Here is a 27039-nt window from a genome sequence, read left to right as displayed (position 1 = left end):
AGAGTTGGTAGATCAAACTCCATCACAAGCTCAGAGTTTTGTCCCACAAATGGCACCCGAAGCCCCATGTGCTGTTCAGTGCTGTGCTGCAAGGAAGGTGTGGGCTGGGACTGCTGCACTGGGACATGGCTCACATCATAGGCAGGCAGAACATTCTGTAAGCACAGTGGTTAATTACATGCTTTATAAATGGATTAACTGCTTGGAGTAAGAGGCCTTTATCCTGTTAGCTAGCCAGCCACTTCAGGGTGTTTGGTTGTTACTACTGTGTATGTGAATCTCAATAGGGAGCAGGAGAACATGTAGATGATGAGTTGGAAAACTTGAGAATGGTTGGGTTACTTCATCTCTTCTTTCTGCAGTGATTAAGGTTCTACTACTGCAATTTCCAAGATGTTTACGTAAAGACCAAAAAAAAGAAAAAAAAAGTCTCTCTGGTCTGTTAATCATCTTCTGACCTGTAATTTCTAATATAGTACTTACTTATGTAAAATTATTTTCACATGTCCTTGCAAACAAATGGGATCTCACAAATAAGCATAGTCATGAAGGAAGAAGATGCTGAAATAAGCTGTGCTGACATGACATGCCATGTGTGTGTCAGAATAAGAAGAAATGGGACTCTGTAACTTGTGTTCAGACTCTGTGGAGCCTCAACCAGCCCCATAGCTTGGGATGTTTGCTTGTTTGTTTCTTTGAGGCAGGTTTGTTTTGGCTTCTCAGAGCTATTTTTGCAGTCACTCTGCATTTGGCTTGTTCAGAGCTTCTCTGCTGTCTACAAATCCAAGTTCTCATCTGAAGATATGACCTTGTGTATTTTCTGTTTAAAGTTGTCTTTGTGTGTGCTGTTGGCAGCACTGGCTTGAACACAAGGTGAGGGTTCCCAAAGAATGGTATCCTTTGCTGTGCTCAGCTGCTGAGATGATGGGAAGTGATTCTAGATCACCTTTGGAATTTCCATTATAAAGAACAGGCTATGAGTGCCATCAGTGCCACTTGAGATAGTTTAGAGCAGTGAGTGTATCCTGTGTTGCTCTGCTTCAAGGAGCTCCATTAAGAGCAATCTTCTGTCTAAGAATTTATGGTGCTGGTGTGTGTTTTGGGTTCTGCCCAGACAAACACACTGATCTCCATTGGCCACTCTTCTGTGATGGGTTAGAGGTGGATACAGTATTTTTCTTACAGTACTTTTCCTCCAGAAAAGTGTCTTTGCCTTTAAGGGTACAGTTAGCCAGGTTTGGGGGCTGGTGAGCAGACATTCAAACTCATGCATCACCATCTAAAACATTCAGGTTCACTTTCAAATTGTGAAGAAATTGGCTTAAAAATCGAGAGCCCCAAAGCAGTTGAGCTTTTTTTGTTGTTGTTTTTTTTTTTTTTGTTTGCTTTCCACATGTACAATTCTGTTTTCCTCTGCTGGGCAGAACCTGTGAGAGTGAGCACTCTTCTCGAAACCTGCTGCCCCAGATGTTTGTGCTGTTGGCTGGCTGGTGTGTGGGGGGTCCTGTGGCTGGCTTGTGAAACCACAGAACCTTTGGAGGGAGGACATGGTCAGATTCTCAGTTAGCTGAGGATGCTCATAGAGCGTCAGGGACACCCTCTGGTGTGCCTGTGTCCCTTGGGGTTGGAACGGCCCTCTTTGTGTCTTTGCAGTGTCACGTCTGACAAGTCTGTACCTTGCACTGACTTTTCTTGCATTTTATTTCTTTCTCAGGCTATACAGCTGTATGATTTTTCAGAGCCCTCTCTGTGTCTTTCTGCTCACAGGAAACTGTGTTTACTCTATGGTCTGACTTGTGCTAATGTTTTAACCCCTTCTTGGTGCACTGAGGAGGCAGGACTTGAACAGTAAGCATCAGGAAGGGTTGAGGCTGCTTGTTTTGAGCCCCCAGTGCTGCTGCAGGAGGCATAGTGCCTTCTGCCCTCGCTCTGCCTATGGCTAAACTCTGCAGGGAGGGAGGGCTTTGAAGTTGTGTCCAAGACAAGGCTCTGGTTAATGGTCACGAGTTGGAACAGCAAAAATGAGACAAAGTATAGAGACATGAGATGATATGTTAGACGACTGGATGTTCCCCGTGGACAGCTTTGGAGCCAAAGCTGGGAGTGAAGGGAGGAAAAGGTCACATTGGCAACCCTGAATTTAAATCCTTGTGAGCTTTTTCTCAGGAGCTACTACCGTGCCTGCCAGCTGTGAAACCAAACCCTTCCTCCCCTCCTAAGCTCTAGTGAGCAGGAGGGGTGAGCCCAGCATTTGAGCTCTGGTAGCTTTGGTGTGTATGGGTGAGTGATAGGAAATTAATGAATCCAGCCCCTTCTTCATATTTTTGTTACTCCACAGGTGCCAGAGTTTTCAGTCAGGTCCATTTCCTGAACAAATGGAGTTCTGCTTTTTGTTTTTTTCAGGCCTTAAAGAAAACTCAGCAAGGGATTTGGGATTGGCGAGGAGTGAATAGATGAACCATCTGATGTACCCTGCAGATCAGCAGACTCAGACTCTGCCAGACCAGCAGGGGAAGTGGCAGCTGAGCCAGAGATGCTCTATATAGAGTGTTCCATTCTCCTATCCCAATATCTCCCCTCCATTCAAATCAAAGTGCTAGTGGTGCAAGTGCCAGGGCAAATCTCGCCTATTGATCCCTGTTTAGGGAGACAGGGCTTCATATGGATCCAGTGCATATTTAGAAATCTTATGCCACACAGATGACCAAGGAGCAATAGAAAACCAGAGTCATCTACAGACAGGCAAGAAGTCTGCTTGTGTAGGCCATAATTGTGTAAGTAGGTAACAGTGTTTACATTAGCTGTGGCTCTAGTGTGATATTCAGAGAGCTTCAAAGAGCAGATTGTAAGAAGAATAATGTTATCTGCTCCCTGGGCCTTGGGAGTGGTGGGAATTCGGTTGTTCTGCCAGGTGGCAGACCTTGCTGGCCAGGCTTTGACTCAGATCCTTCTGCAGCAGGCATTGCCCTGAGCATTAGGTGCCACTCATTGCAATTATTTGTGCATCTTTTCCATTTTAGATTTGATTGGTTTGCTTTTGTTTAGAGAGTGATCCATTGTGGGAAGATGTACCATATCTGCAGTTAAAACTGACCTGTGATTCAGGGCCATTTCATATTTGCTGTTAGTTCTCACCCATTGGTCTTAGTAGTGGCAGCCCAGTGCCTCCCAGTAATGCACCAAATAAAGAGACTTAAGGGCATCATGCTGGAGGGGATTTTGTGACCACTCTGGTTTTTTGTGATTTTCATGGTGTATCATCCTTGACAAGTACCCCATGGTACACATTTTTGTGAGTTTTTTTTTTTTTTCTAGTTTGAATTTATTCTTAGCAATCACTTGCTAATCAGCATTTTCTCTGTGCAGAGACACTAAGCAGTTAGTGTTGACACCGTAATTGAGGCATTGGGTTCATACTGTTTGCTGGCCAGGGGTGTTGCCTGAAAAACTGGGGCTCCTCCATTTGTTAGAGGTTGGGGGCTGTTTATAATGATATTCACAGACCAAATCTGTTAATGTTTTGAAGGAGTTTCAGCTTGAAGATAAGTGTTGTGGCAAAAAAAAATTAAAATGTTTTAGTGACTAATTCCATGGAATATGAAATAGAAATAACTTTCTAGAAAGTTCAGAGGCTTTTCAGGATATTCCAAAATATTACCACAAAATTTACAGCCTTTGGATGCTGGAGTTTGTTTTTGTAGGAAGAGCCTGCTGGCCAAACCGCTTGGGTTGACTTGTATTTTAGAGTGCCCTGAGGCTGCTTAATTTCTGCTGGAGCAGTGTCCAGTTTCTGACAGATGATAGTTGTGATTTAAGGCTGTAGCTGAAATGGATCCTTTCCTGATGCTGCCCAGCTGCAGGGATGGGGCAGAACCTTTGTGGTAGTCTTGCACGTGTGGGCACTGCCTTGGCACAGGGCATCCCTGGTCGAAGGCTGCACAGGGGGTAATGTGCATGCAGAGCAACCTCAGGTGACAGCTGGGAACACCTTGCCCCCTTGTTTCTCTGCTGATTAAAGTCACATGTGCCTGGGAGCCTGAACACTCCAATTGCAGGATAGCTAGGTCGTGCACCTGGTGGTGCCTGCACGTCCCTGTGCTATACCCCTGACTCCAAGCTACAGCCAGCTGGAGTTGCTTTCCTGTACAGCTGCACAGCCAATGACCTACCCTTTTTTCTTGCAGCTCTTATACTGCAGAGTTAAGAGGTGATGCTCATCCCATAGCAGCACTGCTCAGTGCCAAGGAATTTAAACAGAAAGCCTGACATCAGCCTCTAAAACAGCCTTTTGCGTGCTATCTTTCTAAGCTGATCAGAATGGAAGACCTGGCTTTGTATTTGCAGGCACCTGTCACCCTATAAGAGAAATGAGAGGAGCTGTAGTTCGGTTCCCTTGCTACCTGGGCCAGTGGCTCAGCACCACTTGCTTGGTTGGGACATGCCTGCACTCATCAGTGGTGGTTTTGTGAAGAGATGGCTGGAGCTGTTGTAGAAAGGGCACGTCAGAGCTTCAGCCTTGCTGCTGGACTCAGCTTGAGGCATGTGGGGTTTCATGCCTCACTTCATTGGAATGTTACCATTGGTAGTAGCCAGTTCCTTTCTTTTAACTCAGGAGCCTCTTGTCCCTGTGACCTATTAAGCTGGCCACTCTGAGCCGTATGGTGGACGGGGGCAGGTGGCACGCAATTTGCTCAGGATCTGAACACCCTCTACCCACCACAGTTGCACCCCAGCCTTGCACCTGAAATTTCCTCAGGCATGGCAGGCAGAGTGCAGCCAAAATTTGGCTTTGGGGCTGCTAGAGAGGAGGTTGAGCAGCTCCCAACTCTTGCACACCTTCCCAGGAGGAAAGGCCCCATGATGCGCTACTCTGGCCACCTTGGTGCCTTCACCTGCTGTGGCACTGGGCTGGAGCTCATGCAGTGTTGCTTCTGCACTGGTGTCTACTTCACCTCCTGCCACAAGAAGCATGCTGTGACCATTTCTGCCCTTCCCTTCTCAGGCCGCAAAGCTGATTTGTTCAGTTTCTGTTGGTTTTGGTCTTTCATGGATAAACCATTGCTGGGCACAGTTTCTTCCTTCCCGTACTCCTTCTACCTCAGCCTTCTGTTCTGTCCTCAAGTGTGCAGTTTATGTGTTGTTGTGATGTTTCCTGGGGCTTTGCAGTTTTTCCTGTTTCAGTTCTTTTTTCCAAACAAAGCCAAATCATCTGTCTGTTTCTACATTTACATTCTCTGTGATAGGCACTCAAGGTTTGGCTGCCTTGTTGTTCCTTCTGATTAATGTTCTTCCAGAAGCCTGATTTGAAGTTAAATTGTAGCAAACCTGGTAAACACAGTTTTATTTTGTTACTGCTTTGAAATCGTTTTCATTAAAGAAGTGAAAAAGCCCTTCAAAATCTTTAAGTTGGAACAAGGTGATTGTGTATCAGTATATGGAGTTTGAAATGTGCTGATTTAAAGTAAATTAAATGACGGGTTAACTTGCACTGAAAGTTTCTAAGCACTCTTGCACCAAATCAATTAAACTGGTGTGGAAAAATAATATTTGAGCTGTATCCAACAGCTTACAGGCCGTTAGATTTAAAGCTACAACCAGGTAATGAAGTATAATAACGAATGATAATAATTTAAAAAAAAATAATAGAATTAGGTAAGCAACAGAGCTGTTGTTTTGTCCTGTGGAGATAATAAAAAGGAAACCATTATAAAAACAGAAATGTGCGGAAAAACAGAAATATAAAAAGGTGTGAGGTGAAAGGTGCTTACTAACATACAAGTTGGCACTTCGCACTGTACACTGATTCCAGCAATTCACCAGGCTCCAGTATTTGAAAATTAAGCTGTGATACCTGATTTTGAGCTGTTCTTAGCCAGCATAGTAAATATTTATTTTGAACCTCAGTAGCGTGACAGAAATTCCCCTCTCTTGAGGATTGCACTGTTCCTAGAAGGATCTTGCAGTAACAGTATCTATATGCTTTGTTTGCTAATATATCCTACAGCCATCTGTGTGATGCTGCGCTTTGTATAAGCAGTGAGGTGTGTGCAGCACTCGCTGTGTGGCTCAGGTTTGTGACTGTTCAAACTGATGTTAGAGGGCTTCAGTTAGGCACTGCTGCCTGACTGGAGATCTTTCCTGAAATGAGGCTGAATGAGAGGGCTGTGCACTCTGTGAGGCAGGCGTGGTGGTTCATCTCTGCTGTCAGTGTGGTATTTTGACGTGGTGGTGACATCCCGCAAAGCTGTGCGTACCAGTTCAAGGGCTCATTACAGTGTGTTACTCTGTAAACACGTAACCCTCGAAGTGATACTTTCCAATTCCTGCAGCTTCATTTTTAGATCCAGATCCAAGAGGGAGGGAGTTGCTGAGTTATGAGCAGAGAGCATTTGTGTAACAGGAGGTGGGATGGGTGGGAGGGTTCTTAGCCTGAACTGATTCTGCTGTTTTCTGGGACTTTAACCCTAATATGTTCCAATTCAAATGTGTTTTTAGAGTGAAGCATTAACTCTTGTGTCTTCAAAAAAAACTTTCCACGTTTCCTTAGCCATGTCATTTCCTTCTTTTAAGCAGAAACAACGGCAGATCATAAAACAAACTTTCCACCATGTAAGTAATAGTGCTCCCAGGTTGTAGGTTTCAGCTCTGATGCCAATGCTTCTGTCTGAGACCAGCAGGAGAGACTTTTTAACTGAAATAGAGAGGCTGAGCCTCTCCTCTTTTTCTTCCATTTCTTTTATTGCAGGTGGAACAAAGAATCTCAGAAACCAAACTCTACAGTTTATTCTCAGCTCTGCTATTAATATTCTTCATGACCTTCAGCAAATCTCTGCTCTTCTCCTTGTCATAGCTCTTGAAAAGAGAGGAAACAAAACTGCTCTTCCAGATTGGCCTGGGAGTTAGGAATAATCCCAGGGTTACTAAGCTGATTAATAAACTGAATGTGTCACCTTTTTTATGGGCTGTTCCCCCTGGCTGTAGGCTACTGCAAATCACGTAGGCAAATAAATGTTATTTTAGCTCTGCCTGTATCTATGTAAATAGGAGTTAATGAGTTGCTTTGTCTCATGGCCAGCTCCAAAGGGAGGATGAGGAGAGGCTGCTGTGGAAAGTCCCCAGCTGTTGCTAGGCACTAGAGCGTTGCAGCTTCCTTCTCCAAAACTCTGCTCAGGTTTGGCAAGGGGAGAGAAAACCAAGTGATGGAAAGCCCTACAAAGATGTGTTGCTTCCTTCTCCAAAACTCTGCTCAGGTTTGGCAAGGGGAGAGAAAACCAAGTGATGGAAAGCCCTACAAAGATGTGTTGCTTACGTTCTCTAATGCATGGCTTTACTGTGCTGGGTGCAGGGAGTGTGTGGCTGCAAGTGAGGTGGAAGCAATTTGGTTAGATAGAATAATATTCAGTAACTGGCCTTCTGTTTATTCATTCTCAGCTGCAGGATCATGTGGCTTGCTTGTTCTCTGTCCCTTCTGTTCCTCCTCCTGGTGTTTTTTTGTTTTTTGTTTTTTTTCTTCTGACTGACTCTCTTGGACTCTTGCTGTAAAGCTGGAAGAGCACAGCATCAGTGGTCTTGCCATGCTTCCAGTTTAAGTAGTAACAGGAAAACCCAGCTATTCCAGAGGGTTTCCTCTGCTGAGGTTTGTGCTCCATATTTACAAATTGCAGATGAGGGGGTATCATATTTGGATTTTAGTATCGAGTCTATCAAATAGCACACTGGAGATTACAGCTAACACAAATTGTTTTGTAGAGCATCTTGTTTTTAATACAAAATGCCAACATCCTTGAACTGTAGCAAATAGCGTTAAGATCCTTTTACCATTAAGACTTGGCATGACAGCATCAGTGAAAAGAGCACCTCTGTTTTCTGCCAGAAGCGTAGGACTTCAGATACGAGCACTTGAATTCCTCCTAGTGAAGTCTGGCTGGTTGTCATCCACCCACGGCTTGTTCAGACTTTTCAGTCAGTCTTTGTCATGTCTTCTAAAAGGTGTAATTACTGTCTCTGTTGTTCCTCTCTAGTTGTCCTAATATGAGGCCAGAGTGAATATATTTAAGGTTTTGCTGCCTCTGCTAATGTGTAGATGGGAAATAGTGAGTTTTTTGGCACCCTAATGGAATCATAAGGGAACCAGAGTATGGGACCTCACTAGGCATTGGGTTACACTGGAAAGTATTTTGCTTTTCCCCTTTCAGCACAGGATCCCATGGTGCTTCTGAGGCACTGCAGAATGCACTGTTGCTGCCTTGCTCCGCCATCCCTGGGGATTCACCCAAGTGTACTTGTGAAGCTGAGCTTTACAGCTGTCTGAAGAAGCAGAGAGTCTACACAACCACACAGATTTCCAGGTCTATAAATATCTAAGGTGTGGGGGGCAGAATGGCAAGGCCAGACTGTTTTCAGCAGTGTGTGGAGACAGGACAAGGGGAAACGGCCAGAAACTGCAGCATAGGAAGTTCCACACAAATGTGCGCAAGAACTTCTTTACAGTGAGGTGACGGAGCACTGGAACAGGCTGCCCAGGGAGGTGGTGGAGTCTCCTTCTCTGGAGATGTTCAAGACCTGCCTGGATGCCTACCTGTGTGACCTACTGTAGGGAACCTGCTTTGGCAGGGGGGTTGGACTCAATGATCTCTGGAGGTCCCTTCCAACCCCTACAATTCTGTGATTCTGTGATTTTTCCAACTTGTAGTTAAATGGGTACGGCAGGATACATCCTGCTCAGTGTTCCTCCCTCCAACAGTGGGGATTGGCACCATGAGTTCCAATTCTCACTTTCATTACCTGACTCCACTTTCTCTTGCACGTTTTATCCCACCAATGGGCTCGTGGCTTTTGTTATCTACCTTACCTGGTTTGTGCAGAGACATGTTGAGTCCTTTCTGGTTAGAAACCCTGGGTCTGTGCTGACATGGCAGCCTGGGCTTCCAAGTCAGACTGAACGGCAGAGGCATTGGGTGTGGCCACAAATGAGCCCTCTGATGACTAACAGAAGTAAGATTGGGATTTATCTGCAAAAGCATTAAAAGAAAAATTGCAGAAATCATTGTAGCACTTACCTTCACCTCTGTGGATGTTTGTACTTTCCTCAGACACCAAAGTACACATGCACAGGCTTCAAGATGCATTGCAGAGTCCGTCTGTTTGCCAGACATACAGGTGCACACTGAGTGTGCTGAGGGCTGGATTTTGGATCTGAGTAGCTGGTGTGTGTAGAAATGTGGATTTCCAGCCCCCTTTCCAGCTTAGGGGAGGGTGTGTAGATTAGCTCTGCAAAGATGTTTGTGGAGCATAGAATGGCAGAAACTGTTGGAGGAGCAGGATTCCTACTGCACAAGTACTTTCAATGGAAAAATGTGTTTGTTCTTCTGGGCACTGTTGCCAGTTGTTTGGGTTTTTTGTTGTTTTTTTTTTTTTTTGTTTCTGAATTTGGAGGTGGGGGTGCATATATACGTGTTTTGTTGTGTGGTTTCTTTTTAAGCTTTTTCAAGTTTCTAGTCCTTTACTTTGTTGCTTTTTTTTCTTTTAACTGGAAAAAGAAGGAAGACGTGAACCAAAAGGAGCAAGGAAGCAGTAAGGACTTACTATTTACTGTCAGTGTTAGTAGGATGGAGGGATGTTCTTCCACAAGTTTTCTGTCTTATTAATACAATTAGGGAAACACTTCATTTGCTTTGTTAAAGCGTGTTTGTGGGAGGGAAGTGTTTTTCCACACATCACATAGCTTTCCAACTGGAAAGGTAGAAAACGAGCTAGGAAAATACTTCTTTCAAAAGTTGACAGAGAATCTCTTGCCTGATGTATCCCCATCAATAAGATTTTAACTATGAACAGTGTAGTTGAGTACTTTTAATGGAGAAAGTGGTTTCAAACCTTGTTTTTCCACTTTCAGGGTTTTGTTTTGCTTGTTTGTTTGTTTTTGAGGAGAAAGAATTATTTTGTTCACTTGCCAACTTTGAAAGCGCTGCCTCAGAACTGGCATAAAACTGCATCTCACCTGTTTATTTCTGAAATGACACAGAGTAATTACTGTTTTAGGTATATCCTGTTTGCTAGGTCGTGCGGTTCATGTTATGACAGCTTTAATGGCTCTTCATTGTATAGCAAAGGGATTTAGGACTGTGGGCAGGTACTTCTGCTTCATTTTGTAATTCTAAATAAGTAAACATAATGAAATTTGCTGTTAAATAATGGGAACATCCACATATACGTTAAAAAGACTGTTTTTTTCTTCATAAAAGGAAGACAAATTCACCTGCTTCAGGGTGGAGTACTAACCACTAATTGGCAGAAGTTAGGAAGAGACTTCCTTTTAAGCAGTTGTTTCATTTCTTTCTCTGTGGCATTCCTTCTACTTTCTTTTGAAACCTGGCGTATTGGCCAGTGCTGGAGGACTGTCTAGGCTATCCTAGAATCTCAGGTTAGGCTGATTCCTTGATGGCCACTTCTGATGATTCATGTATTCCTGTCTTTCATATCTCACTTAAACCATCCATCCATCTATCCATCTTGTTTGGAAATCAGCCATTAATAAGGAGAGACTTCCTACAACCTCTCTCTCTCTGTTCCCTCATGCTTCTGCTACTAATCCCTGGATTCTACTTCTCTTTCAGAAGATGCTGCTGAAGAAGAATTGTGGAATGAAGACTAGAGTTATTAAAATTCGTGTAAGTTGCTCTTTTGTGGTGCACTTCATCTCTCCACATATTTCTGAATGTGGTGATAGTCCTTGAAAACCTGTGCCAAGAAGATTATCTCTGGAGGTTTCTTTGGCTTGATCAGTTGAATAACAAAAGTTACAAAGTTGGAGGATAAATGGTAGTTGCAGACTTAAATTGGGTTCTAATGAAGCTAACAATATTTTCCATTTTGGAGACCATGGGTTCCTGCTTCATTGGAGAGGAACTCTACATCTCATGCTATGAATTCATACACTTATGCATAGCTGTCCTGTAGAGTGTCGTTTGGATCCTTCTTGAGCAGAAATGTTGATCCAAGTTGTCCAATGATGCTTGACATGGATGAGAGGTATTGGTAGGTAGTCCAGGCAAGGACTGTAGCTATGTGCTGCACTGATGTCAGCAGAACTGTAAGGGATGTGGGATGGGTGATCTCCAGATGACAGTCTAGATCGCTTGGATGGCTTTACAGATGGAATGACACTGCAGTGTCTGAGCATCTCCTATTTTTGAGTGCACAGAAACGTAGCAGGTCTAGGTTTCTTCCATGTCATGCTGTTTGCACCTCTTAGGCTTTGTCCCTAGTACACCATCCCTTGACTCTTTAGCCAGCCTCTGTGGGTACTTTGGCTTTTTTTCAGTCAGTGCTGTGTGGCACTGCAGGGAGGTGTGTGGCCTTGTACATTGCAGCCAAAGCAAGTGGTTAAGTCTACAGAATCCCACATAATGCTTCTCATGTTTGCAATACGTGAACAAAACCAGCTTGTAGTGAAGAATTTTGCAGTGAAACTACTACATAGTAATTATAACCAGCAAGGATACCTTGCAGGAGGGATGAATAGCAGACTAGGACCCTACAGGGACTGATGCCTTTGTGTACCCAGAATTGCTATGTTTTCATGCAGTTGGGTGCCCTTATCCATCACCATTTTGTAGGTGACTTTTGTTATTGAGAGGAGGAGCAAGTAGGACTGGCTTAAAGCCTTGTATGCAGCTGCATGGTGTTTCTCTCACCTCTCATATGCATTCAGCTAGAGCACTTCAGTCCTGTCTTCCGGCTCCACCATGACCTGATGCTTCTGATGCACTATTAATCCCAATCTGCTTTGTATTCTCTTGTGCAGCTGCCTGAATTGTTTTTACTTGAGCTGTTTCCTCCTGTGCCCTCTGAGCATTCTGATTCTGAGCATCAGGTTGTACCTGACCTATGCTAATGCAGCTGCTGTGTTTTACTCCAATGTATTTACCACCTTCCTTTTAGCCTTGTCCCTCATACTTTCCTTGTTCTTTTTTTTTTTTTTTTTCCTGGGTGTCCCTAGACTACAGTTAACTTTAGTGCTGCTACTGCTAAGAGCCCTACAGCCCCTGGGATTTCAAGGGCACCTCAGAGCTGTTTCCTCCAGCACCATGAGCTCGTTATTGCAGCTTTCTATGTGCCTCTGTAGAATCTGAGAGACAGAATCATCCCTCCGCTCCCTGCTGAGCTCATGTCAGCTCATGCTAAAATAAATAGCAGAAATGGAGAGCACACCTTTCTGACAGATGGCACAGCATCCATGTTCTCTGGCCAGCCTTGCTGAGCTGGTACAGTGTGTCACTACCTGAGTTGTTCGTGCGGTTTCCATGACAATAGCAAATGATACTTCAGTCTCCAATTGATCTGTCGCGGTAGCAGAGGTGTTGGGTAAATGAGCATTTTTGTTCCTGTTTTTCAAGCAATTCCAAGTGCCCACTTCTGTGTACACAGCTTAGGGAGGAGGCAGCAGGCCCCCAGCCAAATATCTTGTTGAGGTGCCTCTGCTCTGGAAGCAGCTGAGAGAGGTCCATACCTCTGAAGGATGTTGTTGTGCTTGCCGCACAAAGGGAAATCTCAATCCAGCCAGTGAGATATGCTTGGCACAAAGTTCCTTCTCAGTGGTGCCCAGGGAAAGGTCAAGAGATAATGGGCCCTAACTAAAACAGAGGGAATTCTGGTTGCCCAGAGAGCTTGTGGAGTCACTTGAAGATACTCAAAACATGCCTGGACACAGCCTTGGGTAGCATGTCGTAACTAACCACTCTCAGAATGTGGGCTTTGAACTAGATGCCTATTCCACAGGCACCTGCCAGCTTCATTCTGTGATTTTTGGCTTTTTCCCTAGCACTCAGTAACTCAAGGCACACCAGAGACTTTAGTGCCCTTGGGAGGGCTCTTCTGAGGCCCTACTAAATACAGCTTTTTGCAAGGGGTGATAGCAGAAGGCCAGGTTATAAGCCTGGTTCTCTATTGCTCTGATTGCTAACAGAGGTTTAGTGTTGTGACTCTGCTATTGTAGTGGGGTTGAAGAAATTGAGGGAGATCTCACAAATGGGTTGTTGAGTTATTACAGGAGGAATCTGACAACTGTCTGCATGTCTGAACAGGAAATGTCATCACGTGAACTTGTGTTGCTGTAACCCTGGGAAGTCCTGGTGTACAGTGCTCCTGTTTCAGCACAGTTGAAGAGTTGCAGTGATCTTAGGCAGGATAGCCACATCCAGACGGAGTAGAAGTGGATGGAGATGCAGTGAATGAACTGATCTGAGGAACAGGCCAGCAGAGAAGCAGTGCTGCCTCATTTTTACTTTTTATTTTTATTTATTTGGTTTTTTTGAAAGGATTTGAATCAGAGATCTGTTTGTTGGGTTTTTTTTTTGTTTTTTTTTGTTTTTTTTTTCTCTATATCCTGCTGCTTTCTGCATATCTTATTGTCACCGTAACCCTCACACTGCAGGGACAAATGACCAACTAGATAGTAGGCATGCTTAGCACTGTGATATCAGTGAAACATTTTCATGCTATTTTTGCTGAAGGCAGTGTCTCATGTGGTTGTAAGATAACGTGCTCTTAAAAATATGTTCTTCCTGGCTGATATTTTTATTATCTTGATGTCTCAGGGCTTTGCTGATACGTCAGGACACAAAGTGATGTACTCGCATGCATCATCCCATCTATGCTGTTCCTCCTTCTTCTTCTGGAAGAGCCTCGCTGAGGAGGGTTAGATAAAGAGACACTGTCTTTGCCATCTGGTACCAGAATATTTTCATTCCTTGGAAATGTTTGTACTCCTTGGGAGCCTTTCTGGAGCCAGTGTCCCCGGTTGGCTTCTGCTTTTCTGCATGCTGTTCGAATGTTAAGATGCCACCTTTTCCTTATTTCTTGTACCTCGGTTTCCAGTGGTGTTAGGCTACAGCCTTTCCACTGTCTAAGCAGCTCTTCTTAAGTGAGGTGATGGAATAGAAGTATGACAAGCCCAAGACAGCAGCAGCAGCTTAGTCACATTTGAAATGTTTTGGATAATAACTGCTGTGAGAGGTCAGGGCCTGTAGTAAGGAGAAAATACTAATTCAATTTCTCTTCTCTCCCTCTGCCCATCCACCCTAAGTAAGGGATAATGGAACAGGAGAATCAGGCCCTATGGTAGGCAAGTGGGGATAAATTGGAGGTGACAGTGAGTGTATGAAGTATGGATTTGTATGGATGCCTGTGTAACATAGAATGCTTCAGTGCAAAGTGAGGGGTAGACATGGGCACACAGAGGTGTTGCACAGTGAAGCAGGCGTCTGTATGCAGATTTGATTGCTCATATCTCAGTGTGTCAGCCAGTGTCTTGTCTGTAAGTGGAAGCAAGGTGTTAGGTATGAGTGAGAGGAGCTCACGTATGTGTGTATTTTAACAAGAAGAGTATGGTTGAGTGTTACGTGGAGGCATGTCCTTGGTTTTGGAAGGAGGATGATTGTATGAGCATGTGTTTGTGGAACTTAATTTCCTCAGCCCTTGACCTTGCTTGATCAGATGCAGCTAGCTCTGCAGAATGCAGAGATGCGTCTTGCAGAATCTATCTATAGTATCACAAGTCTTCTGTTGTCCAGACCCTCTTGGGGCAAGGCTTCCACTTCAGTCATGTACCTTGTTTTTCCGTCATGAACTCCTGCAGACAGTCTCTGAAAGAGACGGATGGAGCTTAGCTCAGGGGCAGCAGCTGGGCTTATCTTAGGTGCGGGAGGTGGGTAGAAGACACAACTGGTGAGCCCCTGGCTATCTTGAGAACTCTTGTTGGGACAGGCAGAGATTAAGGATTTCAAGGCCAATCTGATAATTTGCCTGATCAGATAGGTGTTTTCTGCTATGTACAAAATAAAATAAGAATTTTAAATTGGAACATAAACCGCTTGTACTCTTGCATTGATCTTATCAGTTCTTCAGAACATCCCCTGCTTGAACAGTGGCCAGATCCCAGGAATGACTTCCCTGACTCTTATCTCTCATGTTTGTAGCCTAAAAGACCAATACAGAAACATGTTGAATATCCTCCTAAAACAGAGGACCTTCTCAGCTTAGAGCTGAGCTGTCTTGGCAAAGGCCTGAGATATTCATAAATATGAGGCATGCAAGTTGACAGAGCAAGATTAGGTGCAAGCCTGTTTCTCGCTGCATGGTAAACAGTAAAGATTTCACAAGTCAGAAGATTCTTTGTGTATGTACATACGTACAATATGTTATTCCTTCCACTGTAGATTCCCAAGGCACTTTGTGAGCATTGCTAAATAATAAGCGGAAGAAAAATATCATGATTGCAATTTCAGAGTTAAACTGAGAAACCAGAAAATAGGCTTTGATCTACAGACCACATTCCTTGAGCTGCATTCTTATTCATACCATACCACGCAGTCTAAACAGCTCTGATATCTCAGGCGGCTTGCTGACAGTTTGTCTGTCACTCCTGGTTGTGTTTAGTATGTGTCTGAATGCCTAAACCAAATCTTGCTCTTTAGGAGCAGCAAGAGAGGCTCACCTTGCTCACATCCTTGAATTACTTGCTAGGCAGAGTTCTAGACAGGCATTTTTCTCCAGATAATGGGCAGCTCTCTGCTGAACAAAATGGAGAAGGTCCTCTGTGAAGTGAAGGCATGAATATCTACTGGCCTTCTGGGGAAACCAGCTCCCTCCATGTTTCTCTCAGCCAAGCCAGTGAACTACCTGCTGAAGATTTGTGTATTGATGGCTGGCCCTGGAGAACGTAAGGCCTTGATCTCAGTAAGTTCTGACAGGAGGCAGCATGGGGAGGGATATAGTCTAGCTGAGGTGGGAATGCCTCTGTTTAAAAACTATCCCAAATATCTGGCTCCAGACATTGTTTTATTTAGCATTGCCTTTATTGGATTTTATGGCAAGGGCTAACTAGCCTTCAGACTTTCCATAGCATCTCGAGGAGGGATTTGTCTCTTTACTCTGCTCCATTAAATAGAAGAATTTTCATTGCTTCTTGCTTTTCATAAATCCATGCCATGTATGCCCTGCACCCATTAAGCCATGTAAGTGCTTGCAGAATAGATGCTCAGGAGTAATTGAGAGTTTCATAATCCATACAGCACTGGAAAAGGAGTGAGTAGTTGGTGAATCAGGGTTCTGTGATCCTATTTTCAGTTTTGCCCTTGTGTTTGCAGTATGGCTTGGGTTGTGGGTCCGGTTTAGGAGCAAGGGTGAGGAGTCATAGAATGGAGGTAGTGGCTGTGGTTCAGGAGCTGGGATGCGTGGCTAAGAAGGGCCTTGCAGGGTGGCAAATCACATGTCACTGAGAAGTGGATTTGGTAGCTTTTTGGTTATACCTCTATGCTGGTGCAGAGAGAGAAGGGTAGAAGACAGCTGGAGGGTCATCCACTCTTCCACTATCTTACTCTGATGGACTTTCAAGTCTAAGATGGTAGATCAAGCACGTCTTTTACCACTGCATCCACGCCCACCCCTGTTGCTCCCTGCTCCCCTTTGTTTACGTGGCTGTGGGAACTTGGCACCCAATCCTTCTCCCAGTCCCCAGTGCCATAATCTTCTTTTCTCACACATACCTCCCATAATACACCCACTTCCTGTGCTTGGCTTCCGCAGCTGGAGCGGTTTGACCAGAGGCAAGAGCACTGCGTCAGCATGTGTTTGCAGCCTGCTCATGCCAGGATAATTAATACTCACTTAGCAGTTTTAATTTGGGTTCCCTTTAAGTTGAAAACGGTGTGCTGCTCTGTGCCAGCCTGCCTGGCTGGAGGGAAGAGTCTTACCCTGACCTCATGCAAACTGGAAGCCATACATGCCCAAGTGTGCATCACATACAGGCCTTGAAGGAGGAACCCCACCTGGGGCTCCTGGCCTGAAGGGATTGTGAGGGCAGCAGGCTGCAGTCACTTGAGGTAGGTAGGATGTTCTTACCATGCAGAGAAGGCTGAAGAGAGGAAGCTGGGGAGGAGAGAGAGGTTCTACTTATGTGTAGATAAGAGTGTTCTTGTGCCTTCTCCTTGTACTCTGGAATATGTGGACTATGGGTGTTGTGCAGGAACTGCTGCAGGTGTGTACAGGAAAGCACAGGCCATTCTTTGTTGGGAAAGAGGGTGGTGATAAAACACATCTTGCAGTTAAGTTGAATGAATCCACATTTCCTTTGTTCCTGAGAGATTTGTGTAGCTTTCAGAACATAATCTTCACTGACACCTTAGGATGATGAGTTTCCCAAATTAGCCAGTGAGCGTTGAAAATCTGCCCCTCCAAGTGACCCATCTGTGCCTTTTCATTGCGCACCCTCCAGAGTGTAAGGCAAGCAAAATCAAAGTTTGTAGTCAGCTTTCTCAGCTACACATCTCAAAGATGTATGGGGGTGAGAAGGAAAACTTGTTACACTGGTGCCAGTGAGGACCTGGAACTGGAGCTGGCCTATTTATGCTCTTGAGCAAATAACCAGTGCTTGCCTGGCCCTTTGAAGTGCCTTACAAGAAGTTCTATGTTGCCTATCTGGTGGCACCTCTCTTAAGTCTGGTAGTTGCCATCTGACAATTCTGCACACACTTCTGCAAATGTTTGATAATTGTTTTTTTGCTGGTGGTGATTTTTTTTTTTCCTTTCTAAGAGAAACAGCATTGTGTTTGTAAATGATTGAACTGGTCTTTGTAATGCACAAAAGGAAGTAGGTGTTAAGCAGCCTTATGTTGGTGGAGAAGGACAGGCCTTCCCTTCCTCTCAGTTTTTAAGGAAAGGTAATGGAGAAAAGAAAAAAAACAGCACTAATTGCAAAGTTTTGCTCTTCCTCATTAGAGCAGCATTAGGAGTGGATCATTATTTTTCTTGAAAGAGAAGGGAGAAGAGTGGTTCTAAATTGATATTACGTCATGGTCTATCTTCTGGCTATCCCCTGAAATCAAACTGTATATGAACCTGGAGGTAGTGAGGAGACAGATGGGAAGGAGTTTGCCTTTGAAAGGTTATTTTTTGGTCTGCGCCTAGCTTGTGACCTAAATAAATTGTCAGAGGCTTATGAAGAAGCAGTTAGATGTGAATAGCTGCTCCACTGGAGAAGCTGGTCCTGCTTGTCAATGATGATGTCTTGAAAACTGCCTAAAGCAAGACTGTAATTGAAAGGAAATTACTTCCCATTTGAAGATTACAACACATAGATGTTAATTCATCCTGGCTGCCTGACTGTGGTTAACACATTATGCTCCTGTTTTACACAGGAGAAGCTGAGGCATAGATGATGGGAAGTTGCTTAGTCAGGACCACGTCCAAGATGAGAGCTGTGACTAGAAGCAGGCCCAGGGTCCCCCCTTCTTGCTCACATCATGATTGTTTCCCACGTCAAGGCTGAAGTGTCACCAGTTTCTTTTCTAACAACTTGGCATAGGTGAAAGGAAGGAGGGCAAAATGGAATTAAAAGCACTGTCCATGCTGCACTGCATAGTCATCCAGCCTCTGCTCTCTCTGTGCATTGCTTGAATGTGGGCACACTACCTCTGGCTCTGCTCACCCTGGGCAAGGCAGATGTCTCACAAACCGGCAGCATCATGGGCAGGCGTCTGTCTTTGCCAAGACTCTCCTGGGGATTTATTCCTTTCCACACAGGGTGGTGGTGGGAATCGGATGCGCCTTTACAACTTGCAATTACATGGTACCTTTCACCCCAAAGGACTTACAATAAGTCAGTCTCCAGACTGTAAAGGGATCATTCACTCACCACTGAGAGATGTCCACCACTGGAAGGCGTAATTCTTTCAATGAAGTTCAGCAGTGTTTCCCAGCTACTGGGGGTCCAAGGGCAGGAGAGAAGGGACTCCTGTGGTCTCTTGGCCCTGAGTAGGGAATGGGTTGGCAGGGTGCACAAACTGGTCTGATCTTTGGATGCTGCCAGGATGCTAGAGCTCTTACGAAAGAGAACCGAAGAGTACTAAGGAGATCGTAGTTTTGTATCATCCTTGGCTCCACTGCTCTCTTCTAGGCCATTGTTGTGTTAGATAACTTCATTTTTCTTCTCCTTTTGTGATTGTTATTTCCACATCTGAAAGTGTACTTGTGGCTGTGCTTGCTTCTACTTTGTCTAAATAAGAAAACCACATCTCCATGGAGTTTTCAGTCCAAAATTAGTATATTTCACTATATGCACCTTAAATATTTCTCTAGACTTCATTGTGGCAAGGGGGGTGTTTCTGGGAGCAATGTGGTGTTTTGTATTAGTAGATTTACCTTTTACATGTTGGGCTCTTCTGTTTACTTTTTTCTTGCCAAAATACACAGTTATGTTGTAGATGCATTTATAGAGCAGTTGTCCATTTCTACTTTCTGGGAGTTGCTGATATTATTGCATCCAGTCACAGTTCATACCATCTTGAGGAGTACTTGTTGTTAATGTGTTTCAAGCCTAGTTGCTTATTTACCACCTGTATTTATTGGTAATAATACTGACTACAGTACAGGTTTGTAAGTGGGAAGTGTGTATGAAGGAGAGAATGTGCACGTGTCTGTGCATGAGGATGAACTCATCTGACCAAGGCTGTACATGCTCAGTTGCCTGAAACGTGGGTAACACACAAGTTGGCTCCCTTGGGGTAATCTAACTTGAATTGGGTGTACAAATGCTTGTAGGTACTGAAACTAACTTGTGCTCCTGACAGTTGCATAAGACTAGTGAAGAGCTATGTTCCTCTGAGCTGTCCTCGGGATGCTGAGGGAGCTCAGCCCCATCCAAGGTCCTGCTTGAACGTGAGTTGAGGTGTGAGTGGATGAAGCCCATATGGGTGGGGAAAGCTCCTTCTGTAGTTCAGAAGTTGGTTCATGCAGAGAGAAGCGTGGACAAGTGACTGAGAAAATGTATATGTACAGGGGGGAGGAAATATGAGGTGTGTGAGAGCAGGTAAGTCTGTGCACAAACTGTATGCAAGTGGGCACAAGTGTGTGTGACAGAACATACAACCCAGCATGTGTGCCCTCTTGCCAGCAGTGGTTTACTTCTCGGGCTGTTTTCCAGCTGTGTAAATACGTTGCTTAACAAATTGAGGGCTCTGGTTAATGATCCCCTTTTAGCACAGGGCCCATATTAGGCTCCATTTTATGCAAGTTATCCAGCTGCCTGAATACCACTAGGGTGATCACACTGGGCTTTAATGTCAAATGCGGAGTGTTTGTACGCTGAGGAGCTGCTGAGGCAGTCGGCCTGGGGTTGCTCAGCGAGGGCTGTCAGGAAGGTTTGTGGCAAGCTCCCCAGGGTCTGCTGTAGCTGGAGAATTCCAAACAGCCCGCCTTAGTCAGAGTGACATCCCTGGCATCACAGGCTGGTGCTGGGTATATGAGGAGAAGGGCAGGATGGCCTGGACACTTGCACCGATTCCAGGGAGACAGTTGGATCAAGCAGCAGGATAGGAGGAACGTGTTTCCCTCTCTGGCAGCCAGTCCTATTCCTTGTTCTGAGAGCAGATCTAGGGAGTTTTGCCTTGCATTGCTCATCAAAGCTAGACCACCACATGCTGAGATCCCAAATGGTGTCAAGGACTAAGTCATATCAGGGCCAGTCATCCCCATAGCAGGATACAAACTCCAGAGGAAACACAAACTTCTGTGAAGAGCGGGCCAATTTGGTGCTGGTGCTCATTCTTCTTTCCATCAAGGTCCCTAGCAGAGCTGCTGCTCTGTCATCAGCCATACAGGCAAAAGAGAGCCCCATGCTGCTCAAAGTTATAAACAATTGTGGAACAGTCATCTTATGGAGGTAATTGCATTACTGCCCCTCCTGCACCTGCAGTTAGACATGAAGTCCTTCCTGCCCTGCCTTTGCCTGCAGTTGTGGTGTTGCGCTGTCAAAAGCCACCATCATGTTGCTGCTTGAGAGGCATCACAATGAGCTGCAGTGTGAACTTACTTGCAGCCACCCAACTGCCTGTGAATCTCTGCATCTTGCTGTCTTCTTGTGTCCTTGTACTTTGCCTCCACACTTGCTCTGTGCCCATCTCCCTTGTGGTGCTCTGAGAGGGTGCTCTGCTTCTGTGTCTTGGCCCCAGATGGCCTAGAGAGCAGCCTCATGGCTCCTTCTTATCCAAAGCCTGGTGAGTTTTGTGGATGATTTTCATCTGTCCTCTGGACCCATTTTTCCCCAGCCTCTATTCCATCTGCTGTTTGCCAGAAATGAACTGATTCAGCTGCCTTGCCTAATCCTGTCTGGCATCTCAAAATGGAGGGGACTGCCAGGTTCTTTGTTCCTGTTCCCTCTTGGCACTGGCAGGGGACCTTCTCTGCTCTGGAGAAGGACAAATGTGCTGATTTATTCTGCCCCTTAGATTTGAATAGGGGTTGCTATGTTACCCTCAGTCTGTGAGGCTTGCCAGAGCACACACCATATATAACCCCACAGCAGGTGGCTATTGAGTAAAGGCCCTTAAATCTGCCTCTCTTGTTTCTTATGTTGCTGGCCACGGTGTCAGAGGGATGAAGCAGGGCATGATTTGTTGTCTGGAACTCTAGTCGCAGCTGATGCCAAGCACCATGTTGGCATTTTCCGTTCTCAAGTGCCTATCTTAATTTGCAGAGGAGGGATCCACAGGCAGAAACGCACTGCCTGTGCTGGCTTTTAGAGAGGCCATTTGTGATATGAAGGCTGCTCCATGGCGCTGAGTTGTGACCAGGATCTGGGAGGTAGACGCTTCCACATCCTGCTGCCATGACTGCTGCATGTGAGGCCTGGCTTGGAAGCTTTCAGAGCTGTCTAATTTGGTGTGACTCTTTGGGTGACCCTGGCCACTTGGGCAGCTTTCTGGGAAGAGATGCATGTGCCATCTCATATGTGGTTGCTGCTGTCTGAAAAACCTGTGTTTGAAGTGCTTGAAGTGCACTGGTGCTTCTGCTCACTAAAACAAAGTTCCTGAGATATGAATAGAAAACACTTCCTATGTGCTAGAACTGAATTGTCTATTTAGCATCATTGTTCCTCTGGGATTCATGGATCCAGGGTGACCTAGTGAGGAGCAGCATTTCTATTATATCACACTGGATCCTCACTCTAAATCTGCTTTGACCATACTCTGAACACCAGCAGGGGAAGAGGGAAGAACTATCTTTAGAGGTCAACATTGAACCTAAGCTTGAATGACTTCAGGTGGGATTATTATTATTATTATTATTTTCACCAAGCATCTCCCAGCCATTCCTCATCAATTTGTTCTGGAAATGTGTAAATTAAACCATGGGTCAGGCAGTTCCAGTGCTCTACAGGTCCTACATGTGTGTACCCACCTTACAGACAGGACTGTTCTGGGAATCTGTCTTCATTTAATTTTGCCTCTTCTTATAAACAATCTTCATTCAGGGAAATGCCCTCATAAGAGGCCTGGACAGCCACTCCAGTGTGAGACAGAGCTGGCTTAGATGTCACCTCCTAGTCTAGACTTAAGGCCTGGAAGGCCTGATTTCCGAAAATGTTGAGCACTGGCACTTCAGCTAGTTTCCCCAGGATTCTGAAGAAGCTCTGGAGCTTCTGAATACCAAACTTGCTCACAGAAGCCCTGCCAGCATGGAGATTACCAGAAATATTAATGAAATACTTCTGGGTGTGAACTGATTTCAGGAACAAATATCGTGTTTGTCTATTACAATGTGGAAAGAGCAGAGAGGCTGCAGGTGGATTAGAAGTGAGATAATTTAAGAATCAAGTCAAATAAATTAGAGAGGAAGAGAAGACAAAAACAACGGGTAAGAAGAAACGTGGTAAATGGGATGGGAGGAAAAACAATGATGAAAGCCTAAACTGTAAAGTCTGGAACCAAAGCTCTGGAGAGTTTCTGTGTGTCTAGGACTTCATAGTTCGAGAAACAGTGATTTGTAATTTCTTACAGGAGAGCTGTTGAAAAACAGGACTGAGAAATGAGTCTTCAGAAGTGACCTGGTTTATCTGCCTGCTTTAAAAGCATAGTAGGTCCCTGCTTTAAGGACAAGTGAATCTGAATTTTACTCATCTATATATTGCCTTCTGCCAGCAATGGTGATGGGACTCTGAAAAATGTACTCCTGATTATTCTCACCTTGTTCTACATACCTGAGTGGCTACAGGCACGATGAATCCTGGTGATTTAGATTTCAGAGACTTCAGTCTTGAGAGGGGTGGCATACTCTACACAGGAGGAGTAGGAGCAAGGAAACTAGCCTGGGCTGGTGCTATTTGCTGCAAGTACAAGTATGACCACTCATACAAGGAGGTGTGATCGTACCAGAGAGGGAGTGAGAAAGAGTTTGAGGCAAGAAGCTCACTGCTTGCAGCGTATGTGAGTACTGACTTCATCACTCTTTGTGTTCCCCCGCAGAGCATCAACGGAGGCCGCCCGCCGCCTCACTTTGTGTATGATCCATCCACCTTTGCCTTCCGTTCCCTCAGCACCTTGAAGCCGCTGAGCCCAATAGCTCCAGTGGAAGAACCGTCATGTGCCTACTGAAGGAATTTCTCCAAAAACCTCAGGAACTATCAACCAACCGCCTGCCTGGCAGTGGGAAGGGACGTGGCAACACCCGGGGGTTGGGTGTGGGAGAAGGGGACAGTGACACATCTTTGCAATGCAGTCTCCCTGGCAGCAGGAAACATACAGCTTTGCAGCAGTGACTGGTTTCATAGCATTGCCACATCTGAGCATTAGCAGGTGAAGAGATTTTTGTCTTTGAAGTGTAAAATGGGACAGGTGACAGGTTCCGGACTGCGAGGACAGCCACCAGGGTGAACACATGGATGTGATAGTTGGAGATATCCCTGAGGGGTTCAGGGGCTAGTATAGCCTGCATGGCAGCAGTGAAAAGTGATCAGGTCCAAACAATTTTCCAAGAGTACTTGGGTCTACAGTACTTTGGTGTAGACTGACCATTCTTCTCAGAAAAAGGAGGACAGGATTGGAAACAGAGGCTGTACTGGGCTGCTTGCAAAGAAAGAGGATCCCTCTCTGAGACTGTTAGGATTGTATTAAATTTAGGCTTTCTTGAGCGAAGACCCTGGGAGATGGATGTAGGATGGGGTAAGTAGAAGATATAGTTCCACATTCCAGCTAGTCTGCTGGCTCAGTAATATCATCTAAAATGAGACTGAAATGGGAGGCATGAGCATTCTGGTTATACAGTGGGAGTTAAAATAAAGTTACAGAATAAGGATTTGTGTTCAGCCATCCAAAGAAGCAGAGTGCCCACCTTCAGTTCTCTCTTGGCATCATCAGGGAGAAGAACATGAGTGTGTCTGTGTACTCCTGGGTCTCCTCTCTGCTGAGGCTGCCTCCGTTTGGGGATATGCAGCATTTGTCCACAGCATTGTCCCAGTACTGCTGCACCTGTTGTGATACTGAACACAACTGGCATCATCAGACTCAACAAATCAAGTGTCTCCAGCAAGTTGTCTGTTACCCCATTAGGCTGGCTATTAAATTCAGATAGACCTCCGTTCTGTCCCAGTGGAGCAGGTATTCCTGTATGTAGCATAAAGTGGGAGGAAGAAGTCTTGTAGCCATCTGCTGGCAGAAGAAACAAGAAGGAAGCTTCTCTATTAACAGTCTTACAGCAGTTAGGAACCACAGCAAGTCTTGTTACCACTGGAGTCTAGCCTTGAGGCACAGATGTGCTTTGTGCTACAAGGCATCAGCTAATGGGAGAAGCTGTCACCTGTCATAGTGAGGCAGAGGAACAAGGCATTTCCTCTTGCTGCATCTGATAAGTCCCTATTGCAAGTACCTGGTGGAGGGAGTAATGTCTCAGCATTGGAGGGAGTAATTGTCTCAGCATTCTTCAGCTTGAATCTGTATCTGACTGGGTACAAGCGAGAGTGTGTAATTTACTTGTCTGGATCAAGAGGAGCAACTGTGAATAGTAATATAAAATCGGTTTTATTTTTAAATCTGCTCCACTGTACCACTTTTTGGATGAGACCAGGGGTCAGTACAGCTCTCAATAGGAGGCCATAGACTGAACCAGCACATGCTGATACTTTCTGTGCTGTGAGACCCTGGGGGAAAAGCCTGAAGGTCACCTAGGCACAGGGACATGAATCTCCTACCACTACCCATCCGCTGCCTCTCTCGGGCAAGCAGAGTGCCTGGGCAAGGCAGTGAGGGGGTATCCATCCTGATGCTGTCCAAGCTCTGCCTGCTCCTTGGCTCTAGAGTATCATGGCTGGACCACATCCTGCACCAGCACTGCCTCCAAAGGACTGCTTGGGTTTTGTGGTGAGGTGCTTCAGGCAGATCATCGTGATTCCCTGCAAAAGTCCCTTTTTCTGACTTAGGCAAATTTCTCTGCTGATTCTTCCCACTCCTGTAGAGACTGCCTGTTTTGTTTGGATGGCACACCTCAGCTTTTAACTGCTGCCAGATTGAGCTGACCAGGGCAGGACAGGATGCATCACCGCCTCAGAGCAAGTGCCCGTGCTCAAGAAAAGGGGCAACTGCAGCCCACTATTCTGCAGGTGGAATGCAGCCCTCATGGCCTCTCACCTGTGCTTTTGAGGTGCTTCCCTAGAGCTCTATTCCTGCCTGCATGGATGCTGCAGACTGCCTTCCCTGGGGGCCCCACGAATGGGAATGTGGATGTCCTGCCTGTATTGTTGCCTTTTAGTACCTTTTGTAACTTTTCTCTCTGTCTTTTCTTTTTCAATCTGAAGGAAAAATAAAAATAATGAAATAAAGTGTAACAGCTGCTATATTCACTCCTCTGATAGGTTTCATGCATTTGCTATCTTCTGGGCATCTGTGGGCAGGGGTATAAGAGGGGATGGAGTAGAGCAAGTTGTGATACATCACAGTCAGTCCCAGGCACTCCAAAAATCACAAGCTATGCCTGCAAGAGAATGGCTTTGGAGACAAATAATCAAGAACTTTTATGTAACAAACATCTATTTTATCCACAAGTAAGTGATCTCCCTTGTGCATCTACTCCTGGTACGGTATATCAGCCCTCACTGGTGCTCCTCCCACCTAGGAGCCCCTTTGGCTACTGAGTAAGCAGCCTGTTGCATGGGGGTTGTATGTGATCTGGCTGGAGGTCTCCATTTCACAAACAAAAGGGTGGGTGACTCCACAGCTGAGCTTGGGCTCATAATTTTAATCCTCTGTAAGTCTTATGCTTTTTTTTCTTCCCACTAAGTCTCTCAGCAGCCTTTTTGCTTGCAGCCAGGTGCTCATTCTGCTTTCCTCAGCAGCATAACAAGCTCACCGTTTTCTCTTGATCTTGCTCTAAGAACCCCATTTCAGGTACTAGTAACCATAATCCCCTTCCCCTTGCTATCCCCCTGGACTAATTCCTGCCTCTGCCCTCATGCTCCTAGCAACTTATCTGAACCAATCTCTCATAAGGCTCTTGCTTAAAGTCCTGACCCCTTTTCTAAGGCCTCACAGAGACTAGCTTAAATTCCCTGAGCAGTCCTGCTTAGGCTCATTCCCAGGAGGCCCCTTCTGCTCTTCTATCTAAGCTCCCATCTCCTCTAGGCTCTGTGCCACCTCTCTTATCCTGAAATCCTCCCCTCTCTGTCAGCTGCAGCTCATTGTTAATTGGCCTTGGCCTGTTTTCTGAGGTTTCTGTAAGGTGTGCTTGCTGTCTCCTCTGCAGGGTTGCTTTTCTTTGTGGTGTTGTTTTATTCTTCCTTCCATCTGTTTGTCTGTCCAAAACAGCTTGACTTTTTGGTGTGCCCATCTCTGGTTCCCTAGATGCAGTTCAAAATGCAGTGGCCTTATGTCTCCACAAGCCTAATAACCTGTCAGGCTGTGCTTGTTCGTAAGTGCAAAAGTGCACAGAGGGCTGTGCTTAACTCATATCATCTGTGCTGTATGTACCCTCCTGAAGCCAGAGTACAGCAGAAAGCTGGCACAGTGCTTTGCAGGGTGCAGTCAGCTACTTGGTCTGGATGAGCCAGGGCCCCCAAGGCTGTAATCTAGCTCTCCAGTGTATATTTAGGTTACATTATATTTTGCCCATGCCTCAGTTTTCCTATAAGCCGGACTTCCTCGTTATTGACAAAACAGGACAATTGTTGTGGTAAAACATTATTGTAAGAAGCCTTGATAAAGCAGCAACTTTGAAGCT

At 45.3% G+C, this 27039-nt stretch overlaps 1 protein-coding gene across 3 annotated transcripts in view; it reads left to right on the top strand.

Annotated features, from left to right (window-relative positions):
• The window catches only part of LOC122194056, a 48530-nt gene extending 22868 nt beyond the window's left edge, over positions 1 to 25662 (top strand). Inside the window, exons 4-5 of one of the 3 annotated variants that reach the window (XM_042894972.1) lie at positions 10617 to 10667; positions 23298 to 25662. In XM_042894972.1, the coding sequence (XP_042750906.1) occupies positions 10617 to 10667; positions 23298 to 23426 (180 nt within the window). In that variant the 3' untranslated portion in view covers positions 23427 to 25662. Of the gene's footprint in view, positions 1 to 10613; positions 10668 to 23297 lie in introns of all 3 variants that reach the window. The other 2 variants (XM_042894968.1, XM_042894979.1) reach the window with 2 other exon arrangements.
• The last annotated feature ends 1377 nt before the right edge of the window (positions 25663 to 27039 follow it).

The sequence above is a fragment of the Lagopus leucura genome, unplaced genomic scaffold (assembly GCF_019238085.1).
Source record: "Lagopus leucura isolate 7727_CA_CO unplaced genomic scaffold, USGS_WTPT01 Super-Scaffold_73, whole genome shotgun sequence".
Lineage (NCBI taxonomy): Eukaryota > Metazoa > Chordata > Aves > Galliformes > Phasianidae > Lagopus > Lagopus leucura.
Note: the sequence above shows the minus strand (reverse complement) of the source record. Positions and strands in the feature narration are given on the sequence as shown.